Source organism: Lissotriton vulgaris, chromosome 9 (genome assembly GCF_964263255.1).
Source record: "Lissotriton vulgaris chromosome 9, aLisVul1.2, whole genome shotgun sequence".
Classification (NCBI taxonomy): Eukaryota; Metazoa; Chordata; class Amphibia; order Caudata; family Salamandridae; genus Lissotriton; species Lissotriton vulgaris.
Window position 1 is genome coordinate 348,589,424 of NC_141697.1, and position 26,963 is coordinate 348,616,386.

The 26,963-nt window shown below is 44.1% G+C and overlaps 1 protein-coding gene across 1 annotated transcript in view; it reads left to right on the plus strand.

Annotated features, from left to right (window-relative positions):
* The window catches only part of UNC79 (unc-79 subunit of NALCN channel complex), a 644,685-nt gene that overhangs the window by 122,866 nt on the left and 494,856 nt on the right, over positions 1–26,963 (plus strand). The window contains exon 9 of the mRNA XM_086937713.1: positions 25,491–25,579. Within this exon, the coding sequence (XP_086793839.1) occupies positions 25,491–25,579 (89 nt within the window). The remainder of the gene's footprint in view (positions 1–25,490; positions 25,580–26,963) is intronic.

Sequence of the window (26,963 nt, forward strand, 5' to 3'; positions counted from 1 at the left end):
TGTCCAGTGTCCCATGGCTGACAAAACATGTACGACAGGCACCCAGGTGATGTCCAGTAAACTGCCGCACTGGTTTTGGTATCCTACAATGCTGCTCCGAAAATTGGCGTGCGGCGCCCCGGGGGGGGGGGGGGCGTGGGGGAGGCGGCGTGAACGGGCCTCCCCAGGTGGCGGCCATCTAGCTGAGTTGCGCCCGCTCTTGCGGCTACAGCGTCTCGCTCACCATGTTGTTGAGTTGCTCCCACTCTTGCAGTGCAGCGATAGGCGGCTGCCACATGGCTCTTAAAATGGCGGACGGCTCCTCGGTTTTGGGCCTGGTCCACTGAAATGGCCCTGGGACACCTTGGAACTCGGACGCTTGCCTGCTAGGGCTTGGGCTCCATTCTCGAAAAGCGTCCCCTCAGCCGTGAAGATTCTACAAAAGTCTTGGGGGCCCCCGACTCCCGCAGGCTTCCGGTGGGGAGCGGCTGCCATGGTTGCTCGCGGAATGACCACGACGGAGCCACGAGATGGTGGTGCTCTCATGCTGACGCCAGCTTCAGTCTGAATGATCCAGAAACAAGGTGGGGCTTTCATCGTTTGGGAAAAAAAAATGTTCTAAACCAATGAAAAGTGTTATTTTTAGGTCATATGACCAAGCATTCCATCTTTAGGAAACCAAAAGTAAAATGAACCAATGAAAAGTTTTATAAACAAGTCACATGACCTGTTATGCGGCATAGGGCTACAAAAAGCGTAGAAAATCCGTTGGCACGTGAGGCGGCGTCAGTAGCGGACCGATGTGCGAATAGGCCGAAGGCAGCACAACGCGCCGAGATTCGGATGGCACCGAGGTGGTGTCCAGCAAATTGCCGCACTGGTGTGGCCATCCTACAATACTGCGCCGAAAGACGGCGTGTCCAGCTGAGTTTCTCCCGCTCTTGTGGTACAGTGACTCGAACGCGCCGAGATCCGGATGGCACCGAGGTGGTGTCCAGCAAATTGCCACACTGGTGTGGCCATCCTACAATGCTGCGCCGAAAGACGGCGTGTCCAGCTGAGTTGCGGTCACTGTTGCGGTACAGTGACTCGAACGCGCCGAGATCCGGATGGCACCGAGGTGGTGTCCAGCAAATTTCCGCACTGGTGTGGCCATCCTACAATGCTGCGCCGAAAGACGGCGTGTCCAGCTGAGTTGCGGTCACTGTTGCGGTACAGTGACTCGAACGCGCCGAGATCCGGATGGCACCGAGGTGGTGTCCAGCAAATTGCCGCACTGGTGTGGCCATCCTACAATGCTGCGCCGAAAGATGGCGTGTCCAGCTGAGTTGCGGTCACTCTTGCGGTACAGTGAGTCGAACGCGCCGAGATCTGGATGGCCCCGATGTTGTGTCCAGCAAGTTGCCGCACTGGTGTGGCCATCCTACAATGCTGCGCCGAAAGTCGGCGTGGGGTGCCCCGTTGGCTTATGAGGTGATGTCAGTAGTGGACCGATGTGTGAATAGGTCGGATCCAGCACAAGGCGCCAAGATCCAAATGGCAAGTCCTGGATGTTGAGTGCCTCAGTTGAGAGTTCTGAGCAGTGCTTGTAAGACTGTCTGAAGCTTATTTGCACCTGCTGCAGCTTCACTATTGCCCTGGTGTGGCCAAAGGTGGCACATGACATAGGCGGCCGGCTCCCGAGGTCCGGCGGAACTTTTTTCCTTTTCCTTTCTGCTTCTTTTCCTACAATCCGTTTCATCTGAAGACACGACCAGGTCCCTGAATGTGTGCAGGGGGACGCTATTGATTGAATGAAAATGGCGGCTTGACACAAAGCTGACTCAAGCGTTACTGTTGATGCTATACAGACAAAAATTGGTTTTCAGTTTGTACATTCTTCAGGTTTTTTTTTTCCATCCAAGTCTGATTGAGAGTTTGTAGAAAAATGGCTTCAGATTTTCCACATACTACTCTTCAACATTCTTCCTAAATGTAACAATGTGAAACTCACTAGGAGAACGGCTGTTTCTGTTTCCTTTCAAAATGCTGCCAACAATATTTTCTGAATGGAAGACACCATCTTGTAGCATAAAGGGCCGAAAGGGGTTCTGGTCTGGCCGATGGTTGGTGGAGACATTTTGACTATATCTTGGACCTGCCCGGCCTCGCCCAAAATGGCGCCGGTATAAATGGGACTCGTAACTCCTTGCCCGCAAATGTATATCTAGAAAATGTTATTGTAAGTGGCCCTGTCGTATTTTAATTACAAAATGTACGTCCACCGATTCCGCAACTGTTAGACACCTTTGTTCTTGCAACCTAATGGCCCGCTCGTTACGTTCTTCTACAGTGTAAATGTCTCCTCATCATATACGATTTCAGTTTGCTCCGTGGCCGGCCCACGTGGTTATAGGCCCGTATTTGTATACTGACATTTTCACAATAAAGGTTTTTAAAACAAAACACGGTAGTAGTATTTACATTGGTAAAGTTTTTACTTTTAGTCACTGTTTTCGAATCAGTAAAGGCAAGTGAAATAAAGCAGTCCAATTACATGACGGATAAAAGGTATAATATGTAGGAACGCAGTAAAGATAAATGCTTAAGTGCAGTTGTGTTTTTCATGTCTGCAATATAAAGTGATCGATAAGAATCTGATAATCAGGCGTATCGGCGACTAAGACAGCAGGCCGAATCTCTTTTACTCAACGGCTCCGTCATGGAAGGAAGAAATGCCCTTTTTCTCGAAAAAGGAATATATTTTACTTACAAGACAGTTGTAAATTTTCCGGGAAAGTACATTAGCCTGGAATATTATAACATATGTTTGAAAAAAAAATATTGTTCGAAAACAATAAAAAGCGTAATTTTTAGGTCATATGACCAAGCTTTTCATCATTAAATTAACAAAAGTAAAATGAACCAATGAAAAGTTTTATTAACAAGTCACATGACCTGTTATGCTTACGTTACGCGCTGCGCGCCGCACCTCGGATCACTTCCGGGTGCGGTAACGCGGCGTGTCATATAACGCATTACGCGACAACGTAGGTCAAGAATATAGTCAAAATGTCTCCACCAACCAGCGTTCGGAACACAACCCCTTTCAGCAGTCCAAAAAGTTCTGTTAAATGACAACAGAGGGGACAGGCAACAAGAACCATCAGTCAAAGAGGGGAGGGCAAGTTCTTCTCTTCCGGGTCATGTTGGGGCGCTACCGGAACTGATCGAATTGGTAGTCTACAGTGTTTCTGGATGTTTCAGACTAAAGCTGGCGTCAGCATGAGACCACTACCATCTCGTAGCTCCGTCGTGGCCATTCCACGAGCAATCATGGCAGCCGCTCCCCACCAGAAGCCTGCGGGAGTCGGAGGCCCCCAAGACTTTTGTAGAATCTTCACGGCTGAGGGGACGCTTTTCGAGAATGGGACCCAAGCCCTATCAGGGAAGCGTCCGAGTTCAAAGGTGTCCCAGGGCCATTTTAGTGGACCAGGCCCAAAACCGAAGAGCCGGCCGCCATTTTGAGAGTCCTGTGGCAGCCGCCTATCGCTGCACCGCAAGAGTGGGCGCAATTCAGCTGGATGGTGGGCAAGACGCTGTAGCCGCAAGAGTGGGCGCAACTCAGGTGGATGGGACAAGGTTCAGAATTGAAGAGTCATCAAAAGGCAAAAAGTTCCGCCGGACCCCGGGAGCCGGCCGCCTATGTCGGGGGCGATCTCAGGCTACACCAGTGCTATAAGACTTGGGGAGGGTGTCGGAGCCAAGCGTCTTCTCCGAGTCCATGGCCATCACACCGCCCCTCAGGGGCCTCCGTCAAGCTGTTTAGGAAGGTAACATATCACATTGTTTTCTAATGCAGTCAGGTCCATAAACGACACTCACTTACTTTGAGAATAGTGAAGCTGCAGTAGGTGGAAATAAGCTTCAGACAGTGTTACAAGCGCTGCTCAGAACTCTTAACTATGGCACCCAACATCCAGAACTTATGCCATTTGAGAATGGCAGTGACATCGAAGCAACTCAGGGACCAAAACCATTAACGTACTTTCACGTATGAAAATCTTACTTGGGGAGGGGGCAGGAGCGAAGCGGCCCCTCCCAGTCAGCGCCACCACACCGTATGTTGAAAATTTGAAGCCATCGTTCTACAAAGTCAACCAAACTTGGATTGAAAAATCTAGAAAAATGTACAAACTGAAAACCAGTTTTGGTCTGCATAGCATCAGTAGCAACGCTTGAGTCAGCTTTGTGTCAAGCCGCCATTTTGATTCAACAAAGCACAGGCATTGAAAAAGGCTCAAACTCAGAACTCTGAACTATGGCACCCAACATCCAGGAGCTTGCCATCCGGATCTTGGAGCCTTGTGCTGCTTTCGACCTATTCACACATCGGTCCACTACTGACATCATCTTATAAACCAACGTTATGTAAATAGTTTTTTAATAAAATGTTTTACCCTGTTTCTTTGCTGGTGTGTTGTCTATATTTTTAATATTTGCATAGGGTTTGTCGTTATTTTGTGCGGGATGGGTGATGGAGCCGAGTTGTCTTGCAGCCCTCATGGTGTGGAGCTCAGTTCATCTCACTATTTTCGTATTTCTCATGAAGGGTTGTTCCTAATATTTCTATTTTAGCGAGGTCAAAAAGAGATCCAATTAGTGGCCTACTGATTTTGCTCGATTACTTTTATTTTTTTACACGATTTTTCACTATCTGCAAAGACTAAACAGAGTATTGCGACTTTGTGCTTGTTTGTAAATAGAGAATGATCCAAAGAGAACCAATTCTAAAACAGTAAATGCTTGGACAACAATCAATCAAATGGAGAGACAAGCAGGCACGTCGGATTACAACGGGGGTAAAGGCCTGCGTTAACTACCCTTCAGTATCTGCAAAGAGAGAGTACTACTAAGACAAAAGAGGGGAGGGGGGGGGGGGGGTGCAGCGTTCAAAGCACATCAGCGTGCATAAATACGAAAATGTTTTTATCTATCACGTACTTGACATTTTAAAGCTTTTCATATTTGCTATTAAAAAACCAATGAAATTCACAGAAAAAACCATAGGTTATAGTGGATATATAGTTAGGAATTTGCATTTACAAAACCTTGAAAATTCAATGAAAAAACCATTGGTTTTAGGCCATATATAGTTAGGGATTTGCATTTACAAAACCTTATTTTACTCGCATAAAACCATTGAAATTCCATATATAGTTATAAGCGCTAACTATATATCGCGCACCCGCAATCCACTGCTGATGATGTCACATATTACATCATTCATGACATGGTTAGTGACATCACTGATGACATCACTGATGACATCTCAAATGACATCACTGATGACATCACTGAAAACATCTCATTTGACATGACTGATAACATCACTGATGATATCATTCATGTGATAATACGATGAACCTCTTCAGACTCTAATATAACCTTAGATACAATCAGTGTAAACAGACACTCACAGACTGTCACTCATCCATGGAGTTACTCACACACCTAGTCAGTCATGCAAAGAATCAATCACACCTCCATTTCCTCAAATATACAGTTATACAAACTTTACTTATTCAAACATATACTAACACATATTTACTCTCTTATACAATCCCTGATACAAGTTCACAATGATCCATACAGCCACTCACACATTCACTGGCTCTTATGCACAGTTATTTATATATGTCAACTCTCACATGTACTGTGTTTTACATATGTACTTACTTTGACATGTAGCACTGAGATATCCATTCACTCACCAATACACTCATGCACACAGTCAACCGCCCATACAGCTGTTTCCACATGCACTTTTGAAACCATACATCTAGTGAATCAACTGCTCACACATCTATGCACAGAGTCACACACCTCCCAGCCACCCACACACACACTCAGTATCCCATACAAATACTTGGGCAACCAATCAATAACCCATATAGTTACTCATATAGCTACTTATCAACACATGCAACAGTTTACAGAACAACAGACATAATGATGCACAAATTAAGACAGTTTAGTCACTAACCCATGCACTCAGTGAGACACATTTAATCACTCACTCATACAGTCAGTCATGCACCTACTAAATCCTTCATCCAGACACTTATATATCCACTCATTCTTCAATATGTAAGAGATATTTTAACTTTACAGAAAAATACAGTCACTGGATGATGTCATCAGTGATGTCATCAGTGATGTCATTTGAGATGTCATCAGTGATGTCATCAGTGATGTCACTAACCATGTCATGAATGATGTAATATGTGACATCATCAGCAGTGGATTGCGGGTGCGCGATATATAGTTAGCGCTTATAACTATATATGGAATTTCAATGGTTTTATGCGAGTAAAATAAGGTTTTGTAAATGCAAATCCCTAACTATATATGGCCTAAAACCAATGGTTTTTTCATTGAATATATATATATATATATTTTAGCCACTATTATTGAAATACATATTCAAGATGAAGAAATAGATCTACCAAATATATCAAGACAAATTCACTCTAAGTCCCCCAAATGAACTGCTAGCTCCTCACTACTGTTTAAACCCTACAGGTGTTTAGTTTGTAAATCGATGATATATCAGGATTCCAGGCATCTCATCCTCAGAATCCTGTCGCCTCCCCTGGGGTTTCCTGATACATGATCAATGTCGTGATAGGTCAATAAATCCCTGTTGCGATTGTGCTCCTTGTTAAAATGTCTTGCAACAGGGTAGGTCTCATTACCATTGGCTATTGCTCTCTGATGTTCCAATATCTGAATTTTCACAGGGTGAATAGTGCTCCCAATGTTGCGGAGCCCGCAAGGACGTATTAGGCAATATACTGTGTAATGTGTGGAGCAGGACAAGAATTTCGGTGTCACTAGGCCTGGAATATTATAGGTCAAAATGCATTTGCTCTGTTTACAGGCCTTGCATTTCCTACACGGATAAAACCCATTTAATGGTTTCAACAAAGGCTTAGAGGACTCAATACTTTGACTATGTACCAGGTCATTGCATAGTGATCTCGCTTTTCTGAATGAGGGTTAGAAGGCAAGTCTGGCAGTATCACATTATCTGAAAGAAGAGTGTGCCAGTTTCTTCTAAAAATGTGTTGTAATTCACAGCATTCTCAGAATAGATCGTAATGATAGGAAATTTGTCATTTGAACCAGTAGACCTGATGTCCTTTTTAGTTGTGCCCTCAGCCCTTTCAAATAATAAGTCAGTTCTTTTTATAGAACTAACTCTCTGCATGGCATGTTGAAGTACTTCCTCAGTATACCGTCTCTGTCTGAAGCGTTCCATACTTGCTTCCGCTTTCAGTTTGAATTCGCACTCACTCGTATTATTTCTTTTCAGTCTCAACAGTTCTCCATAAGGGATACTGCTAATTAGTTTTTTTGGATGGCTGCTCGTAGTATATAAGGTTGAATTGCCAGCCGTAGATTTTCTATGGAGCCTGGTGTGTAACTTTCCCTCCGCTTATATCAAAATAAAAGAAAAAAGGGAGGTCTTCTAAGGATCCAATAAGGGACAAGGAGAAAGATATTGTAAACAGAGGGGTCCCTACAGTTTTACCAACAAATTATGGTTTCAAACTCAAGAGCGAATTTTAGCATCCACTGACCACACAAGAAACCACTAGTGCCACAAATAATATTACATAGTCATAGCCAATGAATACAATAATATATTGATCAGTAGAAAATGATCATTAAAAATGCAAAATGTATTTAATACAATACATTGTTCTGTACAGAAGTACCATAAAACAAAATTAAAAACGTGTCAATTCACATAGACACATAAAAACAGAAAAAACAAGTTGTCGATGCAGCGTTTCGGTATTTGGTTTTACACCTTCATCAGGGCAGTTTTCTATTTAATAAAAGAAACATAAAGTTAGCGTACTTTATCATCACTCTTTTGTAAACACAAAGCATTTATATGATAATCATTTTATCTATACTCTAGAAACAACCCTTCTCAATTTATGAAAACAAGCTACTGGTACTTTAGGGCACTGATCAAGGCAAACTAGTGGATCATGGTTTCAGACATGTGGAGCAACATTTTTAATATAAATGTTCAAATAGAATCGCAATTCATATAGACAGTGACAGGTTCTTGAAAATTTTCAAAAAGGCCTATACGTGTCTCCAAGGGGAAACTCATTGCGTACCTCGCATCAATTGATTGTTTATTATTATTCAATACTCCACGTTAGTTTGAAACTCTCTTCTCTGGTTCCATGAACTTTGTTTCATCAATTAAATGGAATCAATATCCTCTTGATTAAAAAACCTTCAGGGATGAATAAGAAAACCCGCTTACTACAATGGTTTTATCTTGTTTGGTATCTACCCCAAATTAAGTCAAACATATTACCTTAAAGTTTTCCGGTTTGCTCGATGTATATATGTACAAGGGAGCCACCGAGGTCTGTGTTTTTTTCAAAGGATACTGAAAAGAGTGAATATACATTCATTTTAATTAGTACTGACCTAATGTCTCAAGTTTCTTGATTATACCCAAGGTTTACTTTAGTCAACTTACCTAGTATAAATTTTACAAGGCCTGGGTTGCGCATGTGATTGATTGTCGGTATGACAGCGCTCTTCTCAGGGGATGTCCTCATTTTGTGGTTTTTCAATTGACCATCTACAAAGAGCAAGAATATCATCTCATTCCCTGTTTTGTTTTATATATCAGGTTCATCTAAGACTGTCCTTTATCCTGCCTCGAGCCTGCATGATCATGTTACTCAAGGGGTCCTAATTTGAATATTTCTCATGTTCTATTTACCGTGTCTATTCTTTATTTGTATTGTCCTAGATAAAAGATATTATTAGTTCTATGTCCAAGGGTTACATTGACAGTTGGAGGGTGCTAAACCACTATTAGTTTCCTTGCCTGGCACTGTCTAGAACAATGGCTATAAACCTATTTAGGCACCATATTGTTTTTTAAAATGGCTTGCTCCGGCGAATATTCACAAATCAAGTTGCCTTATCGTCTCTTTGTGCTACTATTCTTAAACATATTATGAGTGCCGTTAGGTGTTCGTAATTATATATCTGTAACTCTCTCTTGGCGGCGCATTCTTTTTGCTAGCGACCCTCTGTATAGGGTGTATTGATAATTTAAATCCCATCATTTTACCTAATCGGTTAGCTGACAGTTTCTCTGGGATCCTATTGTACTAAGAGATAATCAAACGCAAAGCGTCTTTAGTTACATGTTGTTAGGCGCCTGTTTCTAACTCTATTTTTGCGGCACATTATTTTTGCTAGCGAACGCGAGACTTATTCAATTGCATGTTATTACGCGCATGTTTTTGATTCTCTATTTGCGGCGCATTGTTTTTACTGACGACCTACTCCGTAATATATTTACAATAAAATATTTTTAGCGGTGTATTCAATTTACTAGCCACCTATCGCATGTTTTATACATTCTTAAGATTACATCAAAAGCTATAGATCTACCTTTGGGTCTATTTTATTGTTCTGTACAGAAGTACCATAAAACAAAATTAAAAACGTGTCAATTCACATAGACATATAAACACAGAAAAAACAAGGTGTCGACGCAGCGTTTCGGTATTTGGTTTTACACCTTCATCAGGACAGTTTTCTATTTAATAAAAGAAACATACAGTTAGCGTACTTTATCATCACTCTTTTGTAAACACAAAGCATTTATATGATAATCATTTTATCTATACTCTAAAAACAACCATTCTCAATGTATCAAAACAAGCTATTGGTACTTTAGGGCACTGATCAAGGCAAACTAGTGGATCATGGTTTCAGACATGTGGAGCAACATTTTTAATATAAATGTTCAAATAGAATCGCAATTCGTATAGACAGTGACAGGTTCTTGAAAATTTTCAAAAAGGCCTATACGTGTCTCCAAGGGGAAACTCATTGCGTACCTCGCATCAATTGATTGTTTTTTATAATTCAATCAATCAATCAATCAATCAATCAATTGTAATGTATTGTCAGTGGATGCTAAAATTCGCTCTTATGTTTGACACCATAATTGGTTGGTAAAACTGTAGGGACCCCTCTGTTTACAATAACTTTCCCTCCGCTACATATACATTAAGATCTAGATAATTGACTGATTCAGTGCTTTTTTCCCCCAGAGAATTCCAGATTTACATTATTGAGGTTCAACACCTCAACAAAAGATTTTGCCATTGCAGGGAATCCTCTAAAGGCAAAAAAAAGGTCATCAATATAGTGGTGCCAACAGATAATCCTGTCTGTCCATATATTATTGGGCTCTGCCCAGGCCACCTGCTACTCCCACCAGCCAACGAACAAGTTTGCATAGCTGGGGCAAAGCAGGTGCCCATCACCGTTCCTGATACCTGTTTGTAAAATTGATTCTGAAAAAGAAACATATTATTGTTTAAACAGAAATCAATAAAGATTATCAGCATGCTTGTATGTTTGGTGAATTTAAGAGGCCAATTGTCCAGAAAATACTGTGCCGCTTTCAAACCATGTTTATGAGCAATGCAGGTATAAAGGCTCGTAATGTCAAGACCATGAGACAGAAGGCCTCTTCCCATTCAATTTTGTCAATGCGCCCCAAAAAGTCCTTGGTGTCTCATATATACTACTTCAATTGTACCACATGTTGCCATGGATGAAGGGTGGAAGGACGGAAACGCGTAGCAAATAAACTGTTGTGTGTTTTAAAGAAGCAACTCCCCAATGCTGTTCACTTGGATGGCTGTATGCGTGAACAGGAGGTGCGCCTGGTATCAGGGAGCTGTGTGGTCTTAAAGCACTTTGAAAGAACTTTTAACATATGTATCAGCAAGAACAGACCCACATGGGTTGTGATGTTGAAACTACCAGTCCCATTATGCATTTCTACGGCGTTGGAGAGTGCCGGCCCAGAAGGGCGTGACTATAATTGGGGAAGTACTGGCAGCTGTGTTTGGCCTCCACAGTGACAGTTTGCCATGGATGAAGGGCTGAAGGCCCGAAACGCATCGCAAATGAACTGCCATGTGTTTTAAAGAAGCAATTCTCTTGTGGCAGTATACCTCCTGAGGGTGCATCCCAACATGAGGCAAACCTTATTGATTATGTTTTACACCAGCCTGGTTGAGTTGAAACACCACCGCAATATACACAGCGGGTCCACTGCTGTCCACTTGGATGGCTGAATGCATGAACAGGAGGTGCGCCTAGTATCCGGGAGCTGTGTGATCTTAAAGCACTTTGAAAGAACCTTTAACATTTGTATCAGCAAGAACAGACCCACATGGGTTGTGATGTTGAAACTACCAGTCCCATTATACATTTCTACAGTGATGGAGAGTTGCTGGCCCACAAGGGCCTGACTATATAATTGGGGAAGTACTGTCAGTTGTGTTTGACCGCTCCACTGACAGTTTGCCATGAATGAAGGGCGGAAGACCCAAAATGTGTCGCAAATGAACGGCTGTGTGTTTTAAAGAAGTAAGTTTCTTGTGACAGTATACCTCCTGAGGGTGCCTCCCAACATGAGACAAACCTTATTGATTATGTTTTACGGCTAGCCTGGTGGAGTTGAAGCACCACCGCAATTTCCACAGCGGGTCCGCATCTGTTCACTTGGATGGCTGAATGCGTGAAATGGAGGTGCACCTGGTGTTAGGGTGCTGTGTGATCTTAAAGCACTTTGAAAGAACTTGTTCGAGGCATATGAGCTGCAGATCACACACTGTGCATAGATCGCCATCTGGTGTTGGGACCGGATGTTTGCACTTTGTTGTTGTCCACAAAAGACTAGGAAGTCACGAGATAGGTGACTCCTCCTTTGGACGATAGTGCGCATGGGCATCGGCTCCATCTTCAGATTGTTTTTTTCCGCCATGGGGCTCGGATGTGTTTGTCGCGCTCCAACTCGTTATCGTTACCGATTGTACTTTCAACGCGTAATCCTTCACCCTTTCTACAATATTGTTTTTGATCGCTATTTCCAGTCTTTGCGCATCTCTTCAATGTTGAAGTCCTCGATTTCGATTGTTGACGCGCTCCTTTGGGCCTACTTGGACCTTGTCATCTGGCTCATGGAAAGGACTCCATTCAAAAAGTGTCCTCAATGTGGGTCGAAGTTTCCCCACACCGATCTGCATGAGGTGTTTAACCTCTGCCTCTCACCAGAGCACGAGGCCAGAGTCTGTGCAGCTTGTGCCTCTTTCCACTCCAAGAAGACCATTCGGGATCATCGAGCTTGAAGAACAATGGCTCGCTTGTCGACATCCATTCCCAACAACATCTTCCAAGAGAGCATTGATGTACCGGAACAGGAGCGGGTCGAACAACTCCAAAGCAGAGGACTCCGATGTCGAAGATCTCACTCCTGCACAGTGGATCTTAAGTAAAGATGTCGACCATGACCCCCTCCATACACCATCCAAAAAGGCTTTGGTCACACCTTCACCTTCGGGCCCAGGTGCACACCGAGAGACTGCTTTTCATGCCCCGCCCTCAGGCTCGGCTAAGAAGCCTATTAAGCCTTCAGGCAACTCAGGCTCGATTCAGTCTGCCATCGCTTCTGGAACACGACCACTGGCACCAAAAAAGAAACCACCCTCCTCCTCTATGCTTTTCGCTGCCACATCTAAACATTCTGCACCAAAATCTGCAAGCACTGACCCATCTACTCTGAAAAAACACTCGCAACCTAGCAAAAAGCTGCCCCCTAAGAGTTCGGATCCACACCCTTCGGAGCCGAAAAAGCCTCGGAGCCAAAGAAAGCTGTGGAACCGAAAAGACAAACGGTTCCACAGACAGTCAGAGACACTCCAAAACATCACGGTTCCAAGAGAAAAGAACACAAGACTATTCCGGAGTCGTTGCCGTGTAAGCCTATCGAACCAAAGAAGTCGGTGCCAAAAAAGCACCCACCATCCGAAGAGCTTTTTACACCAGACCCCAGACAGAAAACTCTTCTAAAAGGACCTAAAACTGGTCAGCTCATCCTAAGTTCAAAGAAGAGACCATTGGACACACCTGCACCGGCTCCACCACCTAAAAAGAGGGACTTTGCTACATCTCCCCTCAGAATCCCTTCTCCTGCACCTCCCCCACCTTCTACTCCACCTCCTCCTTCAACCATCCTCCTACACCATCTCTCCCACCAGGGAATGATGATGACAGCTCTGATAAAGGGGAGGGTGCAGATGAGGAGCCACTAGGAGACCTTAGTCCACCTGTTTCTCCTGATCCCTGGGACGATTACAGCACACCAGACGTCCCTAATGTTCCACAGGAGGAAATCTATCCCTATAGACCTTCCCCTCCAGAGGACACAACAGGCTTCAATCAACTACTTCACAGAGCTGCCCAATACCACAAGTTTAACCTACACACAGACCCAGTGGAAGAGGATTTCCTAATGGACACTTTTGATACCACACAAAGGTCCACTTCTATTTTGCCTATGCTAAAAGGGGTCATCAAGCTTGCACCCGAAGTTTTTAAAGATCCTGTGAGAGCTAGAGTTATTAACCCCAGGATCGAGAAAAAGTACAAGGCTGGCCCTGGGGACCCAGCCTACATTAAGGGCCCGTACCTTTAGATTCACTAGTTGTCTCCAATGCTAAGAAAACGGCCAAATCTCAGACATCACGGGACGCTCCACCCCCGGATAAAGAGTCCAAACTCTTAGACGCCTCTGGCAAAAGAACAGCGACACAAGCAGCCAACATATGGCGTATCGCTAACACTCAAGCTCTGTTAGCTAGGTACGATAGGGCACATTACGATGAACTAGAGACCCTATTACAGCACCTACCAGACCAATATAAAAACAGAGCCAATGACCTTATACAGGAAGGAAAAATCATCACTAACAGCTCTATTCGTTGTGCTCTAGATGTAGCAGATACTGCCTCCAGAACCGTCAACACAAGTGTCCTTCTGCATAGACATGCTTGGCTACGCATCTCTGGGTATAAACCTGAAGTACAAAGTTCAACTTTAAACCACTCATTTGATCAGGAACACTTATTCGGACCTAATGTAGATTCATCACTCGAAAAGATGAAAAAATACACAGATACAGCTAAATCTTTGAGAGCCTTGCAAACGCAAGCTCCCAGACGTTCTTTTCGTCGCTCCTTATACAAAGGCACCTCCAGAGGCTACTCCTCCGACAACCCCTCCACCTCTTATAAGGCTCCCACCTAGTCTACATTCACCAGAGGTTACAAAAGAGGAGGTTACAGAGGCAGCAATAACAAAGGTAGAGGCAAGACCAACAATACCAGATCTGCCTCCACCCCTACCCAATGACTTCCCTCTGCTCCCCCCAGACCATTCCACTCCTGTCGGGAGGAGAATACAACAGTTCCTTCCTGTCTGGAACAACATCACCACAGACAGGTGGGTGAGAAAAATAGTTCAAACAGGTTATTGTCTGGAACTCACTTCTACCCCCCCCCCCCCAAACATACCACCCAGGCAGCGCCCAATGTCAGTAGAGCATTTATCACTGCTAAAACAGGAGGTCTTCTCCTTGATGCAAAAACATGCAATAGAACTAGTACCCCTGAATCAGTAAAACACAGGGGTTTACTCCCTGTACTTCCTCATTCCAAAAAAGGACGGCTCTCTGAGACCCATTATAGACCTCAGACCCCTAAACCTGTGCATACAATCAGACCACTTTCACATGGTCACGCTTCAACGGGCTTTTCCTTTACTCGCACAAGGCAATTTCCTTGCCACTCTAGATCTCAAGGACGCCTACTTTCATATTCCAATTCACACCTCTCACAGGAAATATCCCATGTTTGTACTGGACGGTCAGCATTATCAATTCAAGGTACTCCCATTCTGAATCACCACAGCACCCAGGGTCTTGACCTAGTGTTTAGCAGTAGTTCCGGCTCATCTAAGAAGGCAGCATATTCATGTCTACCCCACCTAGACAACTGGCTCATAAAAGCCAAGTCATACAACCAGTGCGTACAACACACTCGCGCCACAATCCAACGGCTTCACGACTTGGGGTTTACCATAAACCACCCAAAGTCTCCCCGACAACCGTCCCACATACAACAATACCATACGGAGATGGGCTATTCCTCAGAAAATCTTTCTCCTAGCCCAACAAGTTCCAGGAGTCCAGAACAGCATAGCAGATCTGTTAAGCCGTCAAATGCAACAGACTCACGGGTGGGAACTTCATCCACAAGTTCTTCAACCATTTATCCAGTTGTGGAGGCACCCAGAGATAGATCTCTTTGCCACGCACAAAAACGCTAAATGCCCAAGCTTCACCGCCAGATATCCACACCCATTGTCCAAAGGCAATGCGATATGGATGAATTGGTCAGGCAGATTTGCGTACGCTTTTTCTCCTCTCCCACTCATTCCACTTGTGGTGCGCAAACTGCACCAACACTCCCTCACTCTCATCCTAGTTGCACCAACATGGGCCAGAAAACCCTGGTACACCACACTTCTGAAACTATCTGTAGTCCCACACCAAAAACGACACCTCTCTCCAGACCTCCTAACCCAGAACCATGGAGAGATCAGACATCCAGATCCGGCATAGCTCAACCTAGCGATCTGGCTCCTGAAATCCTAGAGTTTGGTTACCTAAACCTTCCCCCTGATTGCATGAATGTTATAAAAGAAGCTAGACAACCTACCACTAGAGCTTGCTATGCAGCCAAGTGGAAACGATTTGTTATATATTGCAACAATAACAACATCCATCCCTTAGATGCGTCCATCCAACACATTATATGTTACCTACTACATCTCCAAAGGTCTAACCTAGCATATACATCTATTAGGTTACACATTATAGCAGCCTATTTTCAAAACAGACAACATTTGTCATTGTTCAGAGTAACTGCCATCAAAGCCTTTATGGAGGGACTCAAAAGAATAATTCCACCCAGAGTACCACCCTCACCTGTGTGAAACTTAAATATTGTTCTCACAAGACTGATGGGTCCTCCATTCGAACCCCTGCACAAATGGGAATTACAATTTCTTACATGGAAAGTCACTTTCCTAGTGGCCATCACTTCCCTTAGAAGAGTCAGTGAGCTTTAAGCACTTACTATTCAAGAACCATTTTTACAACTTCATCATAACAAAGTGGTTCCCAGAACAAACCCAAAATTCCTTCCTAAAGTTATTTCTCCCTTCCATCTAAACCAGTCTGTAGAGTTGCCAATATTTTTCTCGCAACCACAAACAGTCGCACAAAGAGCTCTTCATATGCTAGACGTCAAAAGAGCACTTCTTTACTATATTGACAGAACAAAATCTTTTCGCAAAACTCAACAATTTTTTGTATCCTTCTCAACACCACATAAAGGCAATCCTATATCAAAAGCTGGAATTGCAAGGTGGATTGTAAAATGCATACAAATTTGCTATCAAAAAGTAAAAGGTATATTATCCATTCCTCCTAAAGCCCACTCTACCAGAAAAATAGGGGCGTCAATTGCTTTCTTAGGGAGCATTTCCTTAAATGACATCTGCAGAGCAGCTACATGATCTACACCACACACATTCACAAAACACTATTGTGTACATGTGCAGGCAAAGCAGCAAGCTAGTGTGGGCCAAGCTGAACTCAAAACACTATTTCAAACCACTGCAACAGATACTGGTGGGCGCCGCTAAGGTAGAGAACTGCTATACAATCTATGCACAGTGTGTGATCTGAAGCTCATATGCCTCAAACGGAAAATGCTACTTACCAGTATGCATCTGTTCTTGGCATGTAGAGCTGCAGATTAACACACGTCCACCCACCACCCTGGCTACCTTTATCTGCTCCATTATTATCTTATTTAGATACAGCATACATGGGCATCTTTTCTGTTTCTCACAAAACTCCATCATTTCCATAACTGGTGAAAAAACAATCTGAAGATGGAGCCGATGCCCAAGCGCACGATCGTCCAAAGGAGGAGTCATCTGTCTTGTGATTCCAAAGACTTTTAAGGACAACAACAAAGTGCAAACATCCGGGCCCAACACCAGATCGCGATCAATGCACAGTGTGTGAATCTGCAGCTCTACATTATTTTCAGTAATAGTGTAATAAAAATGGAGTTCCATTAGCTGAAATATGACCCTCCCTGGAAGCTGAGGTAAGTAAAAACTGATTTTAAATGTATGTTGTGTGCGTGCTTGCGGGTAAGAGTATATTTATGTGGCAGTGTGTGTGTACATGTGAAAGTGTGAGTGAATCTGAAGGTCAAAGGGCATGTGACGTCACTTCTGCTACCTCTGGCATTTTTGTGAATTGACATGCATCCCTCCATACCTGCATTTATGGTCCAGCTGGAGGGCTGCATCTTTAATATTGATAGGGGAGAAGCCTATAAATCCTTCTGAATGGCCATTTTGTGCTTTGAAGCAGCTGAAAATCTATTGCAGCCCAAAATGAACGTTGCTGTGAATATAAAAAGTTGGCTCCTTTGTCGCCCAACCGTGGTACATTGGGCTCATAATGCTTGTCAATGTCACTAAGCTTCTAGGAGATAAAATAAGCGAAGTGAGTTTGTTTGTCTTTTCTAATGTTAGGCAAGGGAAGGTAAACAAACCTTTTACCCCAGCATGCAATAGGACAAGTCATTTAGTCACACCTCAAGAATTAGGCGGCCTCAAGGTCCCAATTTATTATAATTTAAATGAGCTAGCATTTCCAGAGAGCGCAATGCATCCATAATTAATATTGAAAGTCAATATGTAATGTGGCAGCCCAGTTAAACAGCAGCATCGGTTGCACACAATAAGTTATCATCAATTTTCGAGACAGATACACAGTGGTAGAACGGCATGCTCGGGTAAACCACCTGATTGTTTTTTTTTGTATTTAATGAAATAGAAATTCCTTTTTTATTAACCACTACTGATCCAATCCACAAAGCTATTTGCACAACTACATGAGTTTCGCATGCACATTCAGTTCTGATTTACAGAATCAGGAACTGAGGGCTTTTACTTAGCAAATGGACCACAAAAAGTTGGCTCGCGGCCACCAAGTTGCACATGTGGGTAATCACCAACTATTTGTGGATTCCTTGCCACCCAGAGAAAAAACCCAAATTGATTCTGTCGGGGTCTGAAGGAAATGTACTTTTAGGGTAAAAATTGAGAGGAAGCATATTCAAAATTGATCAGATACATGGGGTGGGATTTCAACATTAGATGAATCAGAGACGCAACTAGAGCCACATTTCGGGGGGGGGGGGCTAAGAAAAAATTTGGGGGGGGCTGAACTTTTAATCAGTAGGCAGAGTGGAGCTGCAGGGGCTCTTAGAAGGGGTGAAACAACTGCAAGGCCTAATTAACATTCAAATGGTCTTTTAAAGACCTGTGAATTGTTCGGGTGCGGCTCTGTGTGTGCCCGTGATCTGTCTCAGGGTGGGGGGGTGGGGGGGGGGGGCGGTTGGAGTTGTGCTGAAGCCCGGTGAGTTCAATGGGTGTTGCATGTCTGGGATGAATACTTCCTCTGAGGTGAACATGCAAAAGTTAGCAAATTCAATTTTGCCTCACACTTCTGCATGTTGAAACGTACTCCTGTTACATTTGCAGAAATAGTTGTGCGTGAAAGTAATTTTTGGAATGGATGACTATTACAGACTCACACGAGTAAAACAAGAAATCAAGATGTTTTGTGATTTTGGTCTAATGTCACTTTAGTAACAAAGCTCTCGATACAAACCAATTTTTGTCCTGTTACAAACCGGCCGTGTACTTTAGGAGCAGCTTTAGGGACCTAGCACTCTGTAGCGCCGATAATTCTTTGTCGAAGCCATATAGCTAGACTTAGTCTTGCATAACTTGTTTTACATACTGTACTGAATCTTGCCTCCTGACAGTGCTTATAAAATTCTTATGAATTATTATTATGTTACTCTGACAGTACTTCTAATCCTTAAAGACTCAGCTGATTTTGAACACTCACACTATCTATTATCTTGTATTCTATCACATTCCCATTCCTAAACAGCATTTCAGCCACTTTCCCACCTCTGTGGTTCCTACAGACCTACTACCACTCTGCACTTAATGTTAAGCAAACCAATGATCACATCAAACACATCTATCCTAAACCTAGTGACTTTGATGCCTCTGTCTGTGGAATGGTAGCAGCGACCCCACCTTCATTACTCTCACAACCCCCTACTACAACTTTTAAACAATTATCATGATTTCTTCTCCAATATCTTAACATAAGGTGTATTTGTAACTTATACGTTCATCCAGAGGGTATCTTGGCCCTGAATAACAGATGTGTATTGTTACTCAACTCAATGGCACTCATTGTATCAAACTCAGAAGGATGAAAGGCTGAGTGGACCCATCAGGATGTGAACCTGTGACCATGAGGTCAAACACAGGCCCCTATAGAGGACACATTAGTCCACTAAGCCACCAGACCTCTTTCGATACCTCCCTGCATCATTCATTACACCCGTTAAAGCCAATGTTTTGATCCTCTAGCGCCCTTTTCTTCAGGAACTATAATAATGTCCGTAAATATCATTAGGTTTAGTGACTTTAAATTAGATCCTAACAATAACAATAACCTGTCAAAACCCCTGTTCTCTGAGCTCATATTAAATCGCTCTGTCCTTGTAGCAAAAGGGATCTTCCCATTTTACCCCCATGATTGCCTTTGGATTACCAGTTATGAACATTTACTATTAGTGAGTCCCATCAACTGAGTCTCACTCACTGTAAAACTCTGTTATAATGGAATGAGATTGCAAACTACCAGTGTTTGCCTTTTAAATTAAGGCCAGATTCTGCGCAGCTAAGGTAAGAGGCAATGGGCTGGTTGCTTATGCCTATTTGTGATGACACAAATGCACCCTTGTGTGGGCTAAGTGTGTCAGACTACCTTCTAGATCAGCCTGGCATCTGTGTACAGATAGTCTGTCACAGAAGCAAAGCTTCAGGGTTTGGTGCTGACCTAGGATAGGCCTTAGTATGTGAGTGGGCATTCATAGTGTACATCTGTCTTGATTACTGAAAAGTAAAATCACTAAAATCTGTGCCAAAGTACAGTTTCAGCCTAGTTAAGTCCAGGGATACAGGCTCGATACCAATCCTTGGGAACCCTGAGTGCAGATCCAAAGTTGTTTTTACGATATCTGTACTCCATTTGACATTCAGAGATTTTACATAATTCTCTGACTGGGCTCATGATTCAAGGCCTTTGTTCCCCCTACAGGTCCAAGTTAATTTATCTGCTGATCAACAGGATGATTAAAGGCCTTCCCACACAATACAGCCTTTTGACAGTGCTTGGACTTGTTCCTGTGAAAGGAAGGGATGGGGACAGAAACTGCATGTACTAATTACCTTTCACACAGCACCTGGACTGAAAAGGCGCACTCCCACAGAAACAAAGAAGAACAACCAGACCTCTGGAACTAATAACAAGAGGGGCTGGAATGCGCCAGGACGCTCCTTAGCTGGAGCATCTGTGCGCCAAATAAAAACGCATAACATAACATAACATAACATGTCCCAGAATGCTGTAGAGCAAGGTGAAGACTGATTGGCATATGGGTAGGCTCAAATTGTGTGGCATGGAGTGCAAAATAACAATTCACTGGGATGAGGCTACAAGTAATTACCAGTGGCTGAGATTAGTTCCAACTTTCCGCCCATCACTTTTTAGTATACCTCAGTGCAATGTCCTAATTGCAACAGGTGTGCCCAAATATGAGTTCCGTGCTCACTGTGCCACTGGAACCAAGCTACACCTGATTGAAGAGCCCCAATCAAGTTGAACTAGTCTTGAGTTGCTTGTGTTCGGCATCAGGGAGGACATGGTCTGGCAGGTCAGGCTGGACTGTTCCTATTATAGCAGGGTCAGAACTGATTTGCATGTGACTGGGTCCAAACTGAGGTGGGCATGGTGGGCAAAATAACGATGGAATGGAATGTGACCAAAGGGATTACAAATGGCTGCGATTAATCCAAACATTCCACCCGTCACCTTCTTTGTATACTTTCTGTACTTCAGTGTGGAAGAGGGTTGGGGCAGGAGTGGAATGCTGATGTGTCAACCTTTGATTGGGCAGAGGTGCCTACCTTTTAGAACTTTCCACCCACACTTAAAATCCCCCGCACATGGAGAACTTTGAGAAGCTGGAAGCGCCAACACAAAAGGAAAAGCCACATTACTTTACTGCAAGGGTGGACTTAAGGGCTTTTGAACTCTGGCTGGCACTCAGGGACTAGGAGGTTTTCTCTGGGGCCAGTGGTGCTGGCTCCCTTACACCATCTGAGGGACAGTAGAGGGATAGACTTGCTGGGTGGGACTCTGGACGACTCCCCTGGAACGTCTTTGGACTAGATCTACCAATGGGTGACCTCCATGAGAGGGGCTGGAGACACTGACTTAAATGCTGACACACAGGTGCCCTGCAAGATGACCAAAGCCATGGGCCTGGTAGCTTGGCAGAGAGGGTATTCTACTGCAGGCCATGAAGTGGCTGCTTGTTGAAGCCCTTGTGCGAAGGCAGGTGCGGGGAGCCCAGACAGAGCACAGGTCCAGCACCAGGAGCGGAAGGACAAAAGGACAGGCCTTAAGCTCTCCCACCTTGGAGGGAGGACAGTGTCAAAATCAAACTCCCCAAGAAAAGTCAAATTTAGAGGCTTAAAGAAAATACCACTGGTGGCATCAGGAGCAAAAGAACATCAGAATTGTGCCAATTAGCCCCTTGGAGCCAGAGAAAACAGGAGAGGTATGGTCAAGTTGGCGACTGTGTAAAAAACAGAGCACACAGTCTCAGCTTCAATTTCCTAAAATAGGCCCAGGGAGGGCTAGGATCCAAGGAGTTGCACAGTCATGAAACCATGAGAGACGGTGTGTGTGGGCCCCCGCTCCATGGAAGAGTTTCATCCCCAGGAACGCCATCCCCAGGGGACTGACACAAGCAAACTGTTACAGGTGGCCCCATGTCCCTGGCACAGAGAAATTGGAGCACTACCACTCTCCTGAGGAGGCCGTCCCATTGTGCCTCTTCTCACTCTTCATGCCCAGTACCTATGTCGCGTATGCTGTAAAGATGACCCACCCATTAGGATGCAGGTGGAAAAAGTGAGATGCCTGCTCCCATGTCAAAACAGAGCAGTGTTGGCCAAGCAAGGAGTCAGCAGGACCACACCAGCAGTGGTATCCACACGTGGCCCCAGCCAAGCACAATCACTGGGTGCTCCAAAGGGGCAAGGGCACATGAAATTTAAAAAAAAACAGGAAAATACTCAGATTAAGGCCCCTTTACAAAAATGAAAAAGTTGTGATGCAACTTCACCTTACTGAAAAAGAAAAGCTGCTCATTTCACATTTACATGTCACCCCAGAGTCCTTGGAGCACTCGAAAATTAATATAGTGGCCATTTGACATGGTGTGGGTAGGGGCACCACCAATGTTCTAAAATGCATTGTGAGATCTGCAGGAAGTGCAGAACCCCTCCAGCAAAGATTGTGAAGATGTTGCCTCAAGTCTCTCTGGTGGTTTGTGTGGCTAATCCCGGGAGACATTTCATCAGTTTCCAAACACTCCTGGAGTTAGATTGTTTTTCCTTCAGAAAGGCTCCGGAGAATAGGAACCCTTGCTGGTTGGTTTTAAAGCTGCAGTGGCAGCACAATACAAGTAGAAGACTCATGCATACTTTTAATCTAATTAGCGATGCTTTATTGATAGTGACAGAATTAAAAAGGAAATGTTATATGCAGTGCTTAATTTGAGCCGGTGGTTTCCGGTGCTCAGCAATGGCACTTAATCATCAACACAGGTGCTTGAGCACCAGTTATGCACACATTCCTTTTTTGGTAGGCACAGGGAGATTAAGTGATTCACCCAGAATCACAAGCTGTTGAGCCGACGCCAAGACTCACCTGGTTCCGCAGCTTCGAAGTCAGCAGCTCTGGCCATTACACTACATCCTTTCCCCACTTGTAGGGTTGGTTGGTTATGTGTTAGAGAGCGTACTAAGAGGAGAAATGGGCTGGTCGAAGCTGCCTCCTGATTGAGCCCCGACACTTATTTTCTTTTTTACAAATTAACCACTGCTTATATGGTTTCATTGAGACCATGAGAAGGCTTCATTGACAGGCCCAGGGTTAACGGTAAACATTCGATATTTTAATGAAGGTCATTGATATGTTTTAAAATGCTTTCCTGTCAGGCCTTCATGAATATCACTGTTAGATGGTACCACCATAGTCATTTTTAAAAGTGTTGCATTAACTTTGTATGGCCTATTGCTGCTTTTATTAATGTGGGGATACCTTGACACATCACATATGCCTGCCTTTTGATAACAACAGCCTCATATATTGTTTCTAGCATATGTTAGGGACATTGTAGTTATAGGGTTCAAGGCTCACTAGGGGCGTGAACTATTGGGAAGGTGGTACGATAGGTTTTTCCATCGGTCTACTTGTACATATTTGTGAATTAATGCATAGAATTCAGTAGTGTGCCTAATAAACATATTTCTTTGGTATAAGAAAAAGCACTGACTGGGCAATGATTTATTGGGTGTTGCTTGCTGCATACTAGTGAAATGGGTTACTAGTCCCCACAACCTCCCAGGAGTAGACCTAGGACTGCCCTGCTTCGGTGCCCTGACAGAGTCAAGTGCTACACAGAGTAAATGGAAGGTTGCAGCATTGTAAAGGAATCACATCCTTGACAACTAATACCCTACTTTCTTACACTCTTCAAATAAACTCCTCACACACATATAATCGATGAAAAGCCCTTGATGTAATGCTGCTATTAGACACATTAACTGACTCGCCCATTATTGAGTCATCTTCCTCTGACTGCGCCATTTTAATAATTGTGTTCAATATCCCTCCTGCCCCACCAACTGCCTCCTGCCCACATTCAAAAGGATAAAAAAAATCCCTGGCGTACTCCCAGCTTTCCTCTACTACATGCACCATGATCTCTCTCTCCAGCTTCACTGTGCGCCTTTTCACCTATTTAATGAGACCCTGAAATAAGAATGTGACACACAATACGCCCTACTTTCTTTCTCTTGCCCGCAACCTTGCACCCTTCATAACAATCACTCAGTGAATGCCAAGATGGGAGCATCTCATTCTCTCCACAAATAGTGGCACAACGCAGAATGATGTGGGCCCCCTGCAGAATGTGATGAAGATGCCCTGAGTCCCCCATATCCTGCATATATTTATTAGTATTAAGCTAAATGATGCCCCCTGAAGGCATGGGGGTGCCATGTAGGGCTGGGGCCCCTGGACATCAGGCTGTAGGGTTTGTCCTACAGCTCCGTAAATATTATATAAGTCAGTCACTTAATCTCATGACCCATAACCCAGCATTAGACGTCATATCCTGGGCCCTGGAAAATGCAAACCCATGATCCTAACAACGCTTTATCAACTCATTTCAACCCCACCCTCAGCGACTGGTATGCACTATGCACAGCCTGCTTTTGCCACCATATGCATCTATTTCACAATCAGTGCTCAGCAAATGCCATCGCAGGACATTTCTCATCTTAATAGCCAGTTCACCAACAGAGCTCATCCCTATAATCCAATCAGGAAGCTCATTTTACGCCCCATCGAATCCTTTCAGTTTATGCAGCAACCAACATATTTTGCTCTCTCTTCTGAAGTTCTCCCTTGCCTCTCTTCTATATTGAAGTACTTGTTTCATATCCCTAAACATAGGTTTGGTGCACAGTGAGTGTAACCCCTTTTTGGGGCACCTCATTAAAGTGGGAAAGGGGGATCTCCTAAGCATTCCCCTGCAGGTAGGTCTAGTCACTCTCTATAGTGGCCTGCATGGGTATCTCTGCACTTCTATCAGATGAAGGCTGGGTTCACACTTGCACAGTGAAAGGCAGATATGTGGCTTCAAAAAGCCATTCTGCCTTTCACTAATGCACTAATGCTCTTGTGAGCATCGCGTATAATGTGATACAGCGCCCTATCCCAGGTGGTGGTCGGCACCCAGATTTAAATGTGTGCTGCCGCACAGTGTGGGCAGTGAACCTTATCCATTATGCAGCCCCTGGTATAGGTCCCTTTTAGGAGCTTATTCTCATCTGAACAGTCTCTTATTTGTCTGTATCCCTTGTGTTATGGTATTGTTAGGTAGCTGACTCTATACTGTGTGTCCTTGCAGCAACTGAACTAAGCTGTGCTCCTCTTTCTGCGGAAATGATACAGGCACCTCCCAATCATAGACTCTTGCAAATATAGGATATTAACTTGGACTCCTAGATTGGTAGCAAGCAGCAGTTTCATTGCTTTAAAGTCACAGCAATCCCTTCTGGAATTCTTCTTGGAGACATGCTTAGTTAAAATGGACAGCAAGGGCCACTTAATAAAAGGTCACAGACATAACACATAGCTTTAGATGGCAAATAGCTGGCTAGTAAAATGTACGTCATGCACAGAGAAAACTGAATAAGGCACTGACAGTAAGACACAATGCTTTGTTTTTCAGATGTGTTTAGATGCCTCTTTGTCTGTTGCACTGGGTGATAAACCACCTCCGCTCTACCTATGTGAGGAATGCAGCCAGCGAATAACTGGGTGAGTATGCGATTGATGCTCTAGATACATTGACCAGATACACACAGTCTGATTTCAGGAGCAGTAGCAACACTATTAAGTAAGGCGCTTGTGATGAGCTATGATACATACTGTGCAATCAATCAATCAATTTATCATGTGTTTCTTAAGCACAACTACTCACCCGTAAGGGTCTCCAGGCACTGGGGAAGAGGGGAGGTGCAGGTTCCAGTCCATCAAGGAGGGGGTCTGTAGAAGAGCCAAGTTTCGAGGTTTCTCGTGTAGACGTGGAGAGATGTAGTCTGTCTGAGGTGGAGCGGTAGGGCGTTCCAGGCTCTGGCTGCGAGGAAGGAGAAAGAGCGGCCTCCCGATCTGGTGTTTCTGGTGTGGGGAACCACGGCGCAGGAGAGCTGGGCTGATCATAGGGTTCTCTGGGGTGCGTGTAAGTTACGTCGGCTGTTCAGATATGCTGTTTCGTTGTTGTGGAGGGCTTTGTGTACGTGGGTGAGGATATTTTTTTTTTAAACAATTTTTATTAGAAACAATAGTAGGAGTAAAGAAATGACATTGATAGCTTGTGCAAAGGTGTTCAAAAGATTACAGCATCTTAAATCCGGTAGGGGCTCCAGGCAGCATATTCCAACAATTACATTACAATCTACAGGCGGGTCACTTACATGCTCCATGGTCAGGAAACTTCATCAATACATATCTATTCCTGATTGTCCGCTGCTTGTGCCATCATCTCATCAGCACCCTCCTCTAATCCCATGAGTATTTCCCTCCTCATTTCTACTGTCGGCGGGAAACATATCTCTCCCCTATACTTTTTCCAGCGCCCCCACTTGTGACCCAATTTACGTGAACACCCCCTTCCTTTATATACTGTTTTTTCGTCAATCATGGCATGGTCCATATCTATTGCCCAATCTCTTAGTAGTGGTATGGTATACACCCCATTTCTGAGCAATGTTTCGTTTCACTATACACCACCCCATCGTGGCCCATGATTGTTCGGCATGTGTGAGGTCCATTGCTTCCCAGATATTAAGGAGACAAAGTGTGGGGGTTGGGAGGATAGGCTTGTCACAAGTCCTAGTCAGCTGTCTGGTGACATCTGTACAGTATTTTTGTATGCGAGGGCAGCCCCATAGGATATGCAGGAATGTTCCCGTCTGGTTACAGTGCCGGATGCAGCGAGCATCGGGTCGCCTGCCCAATCGGTGTAGCAGTGTGACATCAAAATATACCCAGTGAAGAATTTTATCTGCACTAGGCGAAGCCGCAACAGGATGGATACGTCCCGGGGTGAGGACAATGCCTCTAGCCAATCCTCATCGGTTAGCTCCCCCAACTCAGCCTCCCAAGCCGCCTTCAGCCTCAACATTGGATCGACTCGGTTATT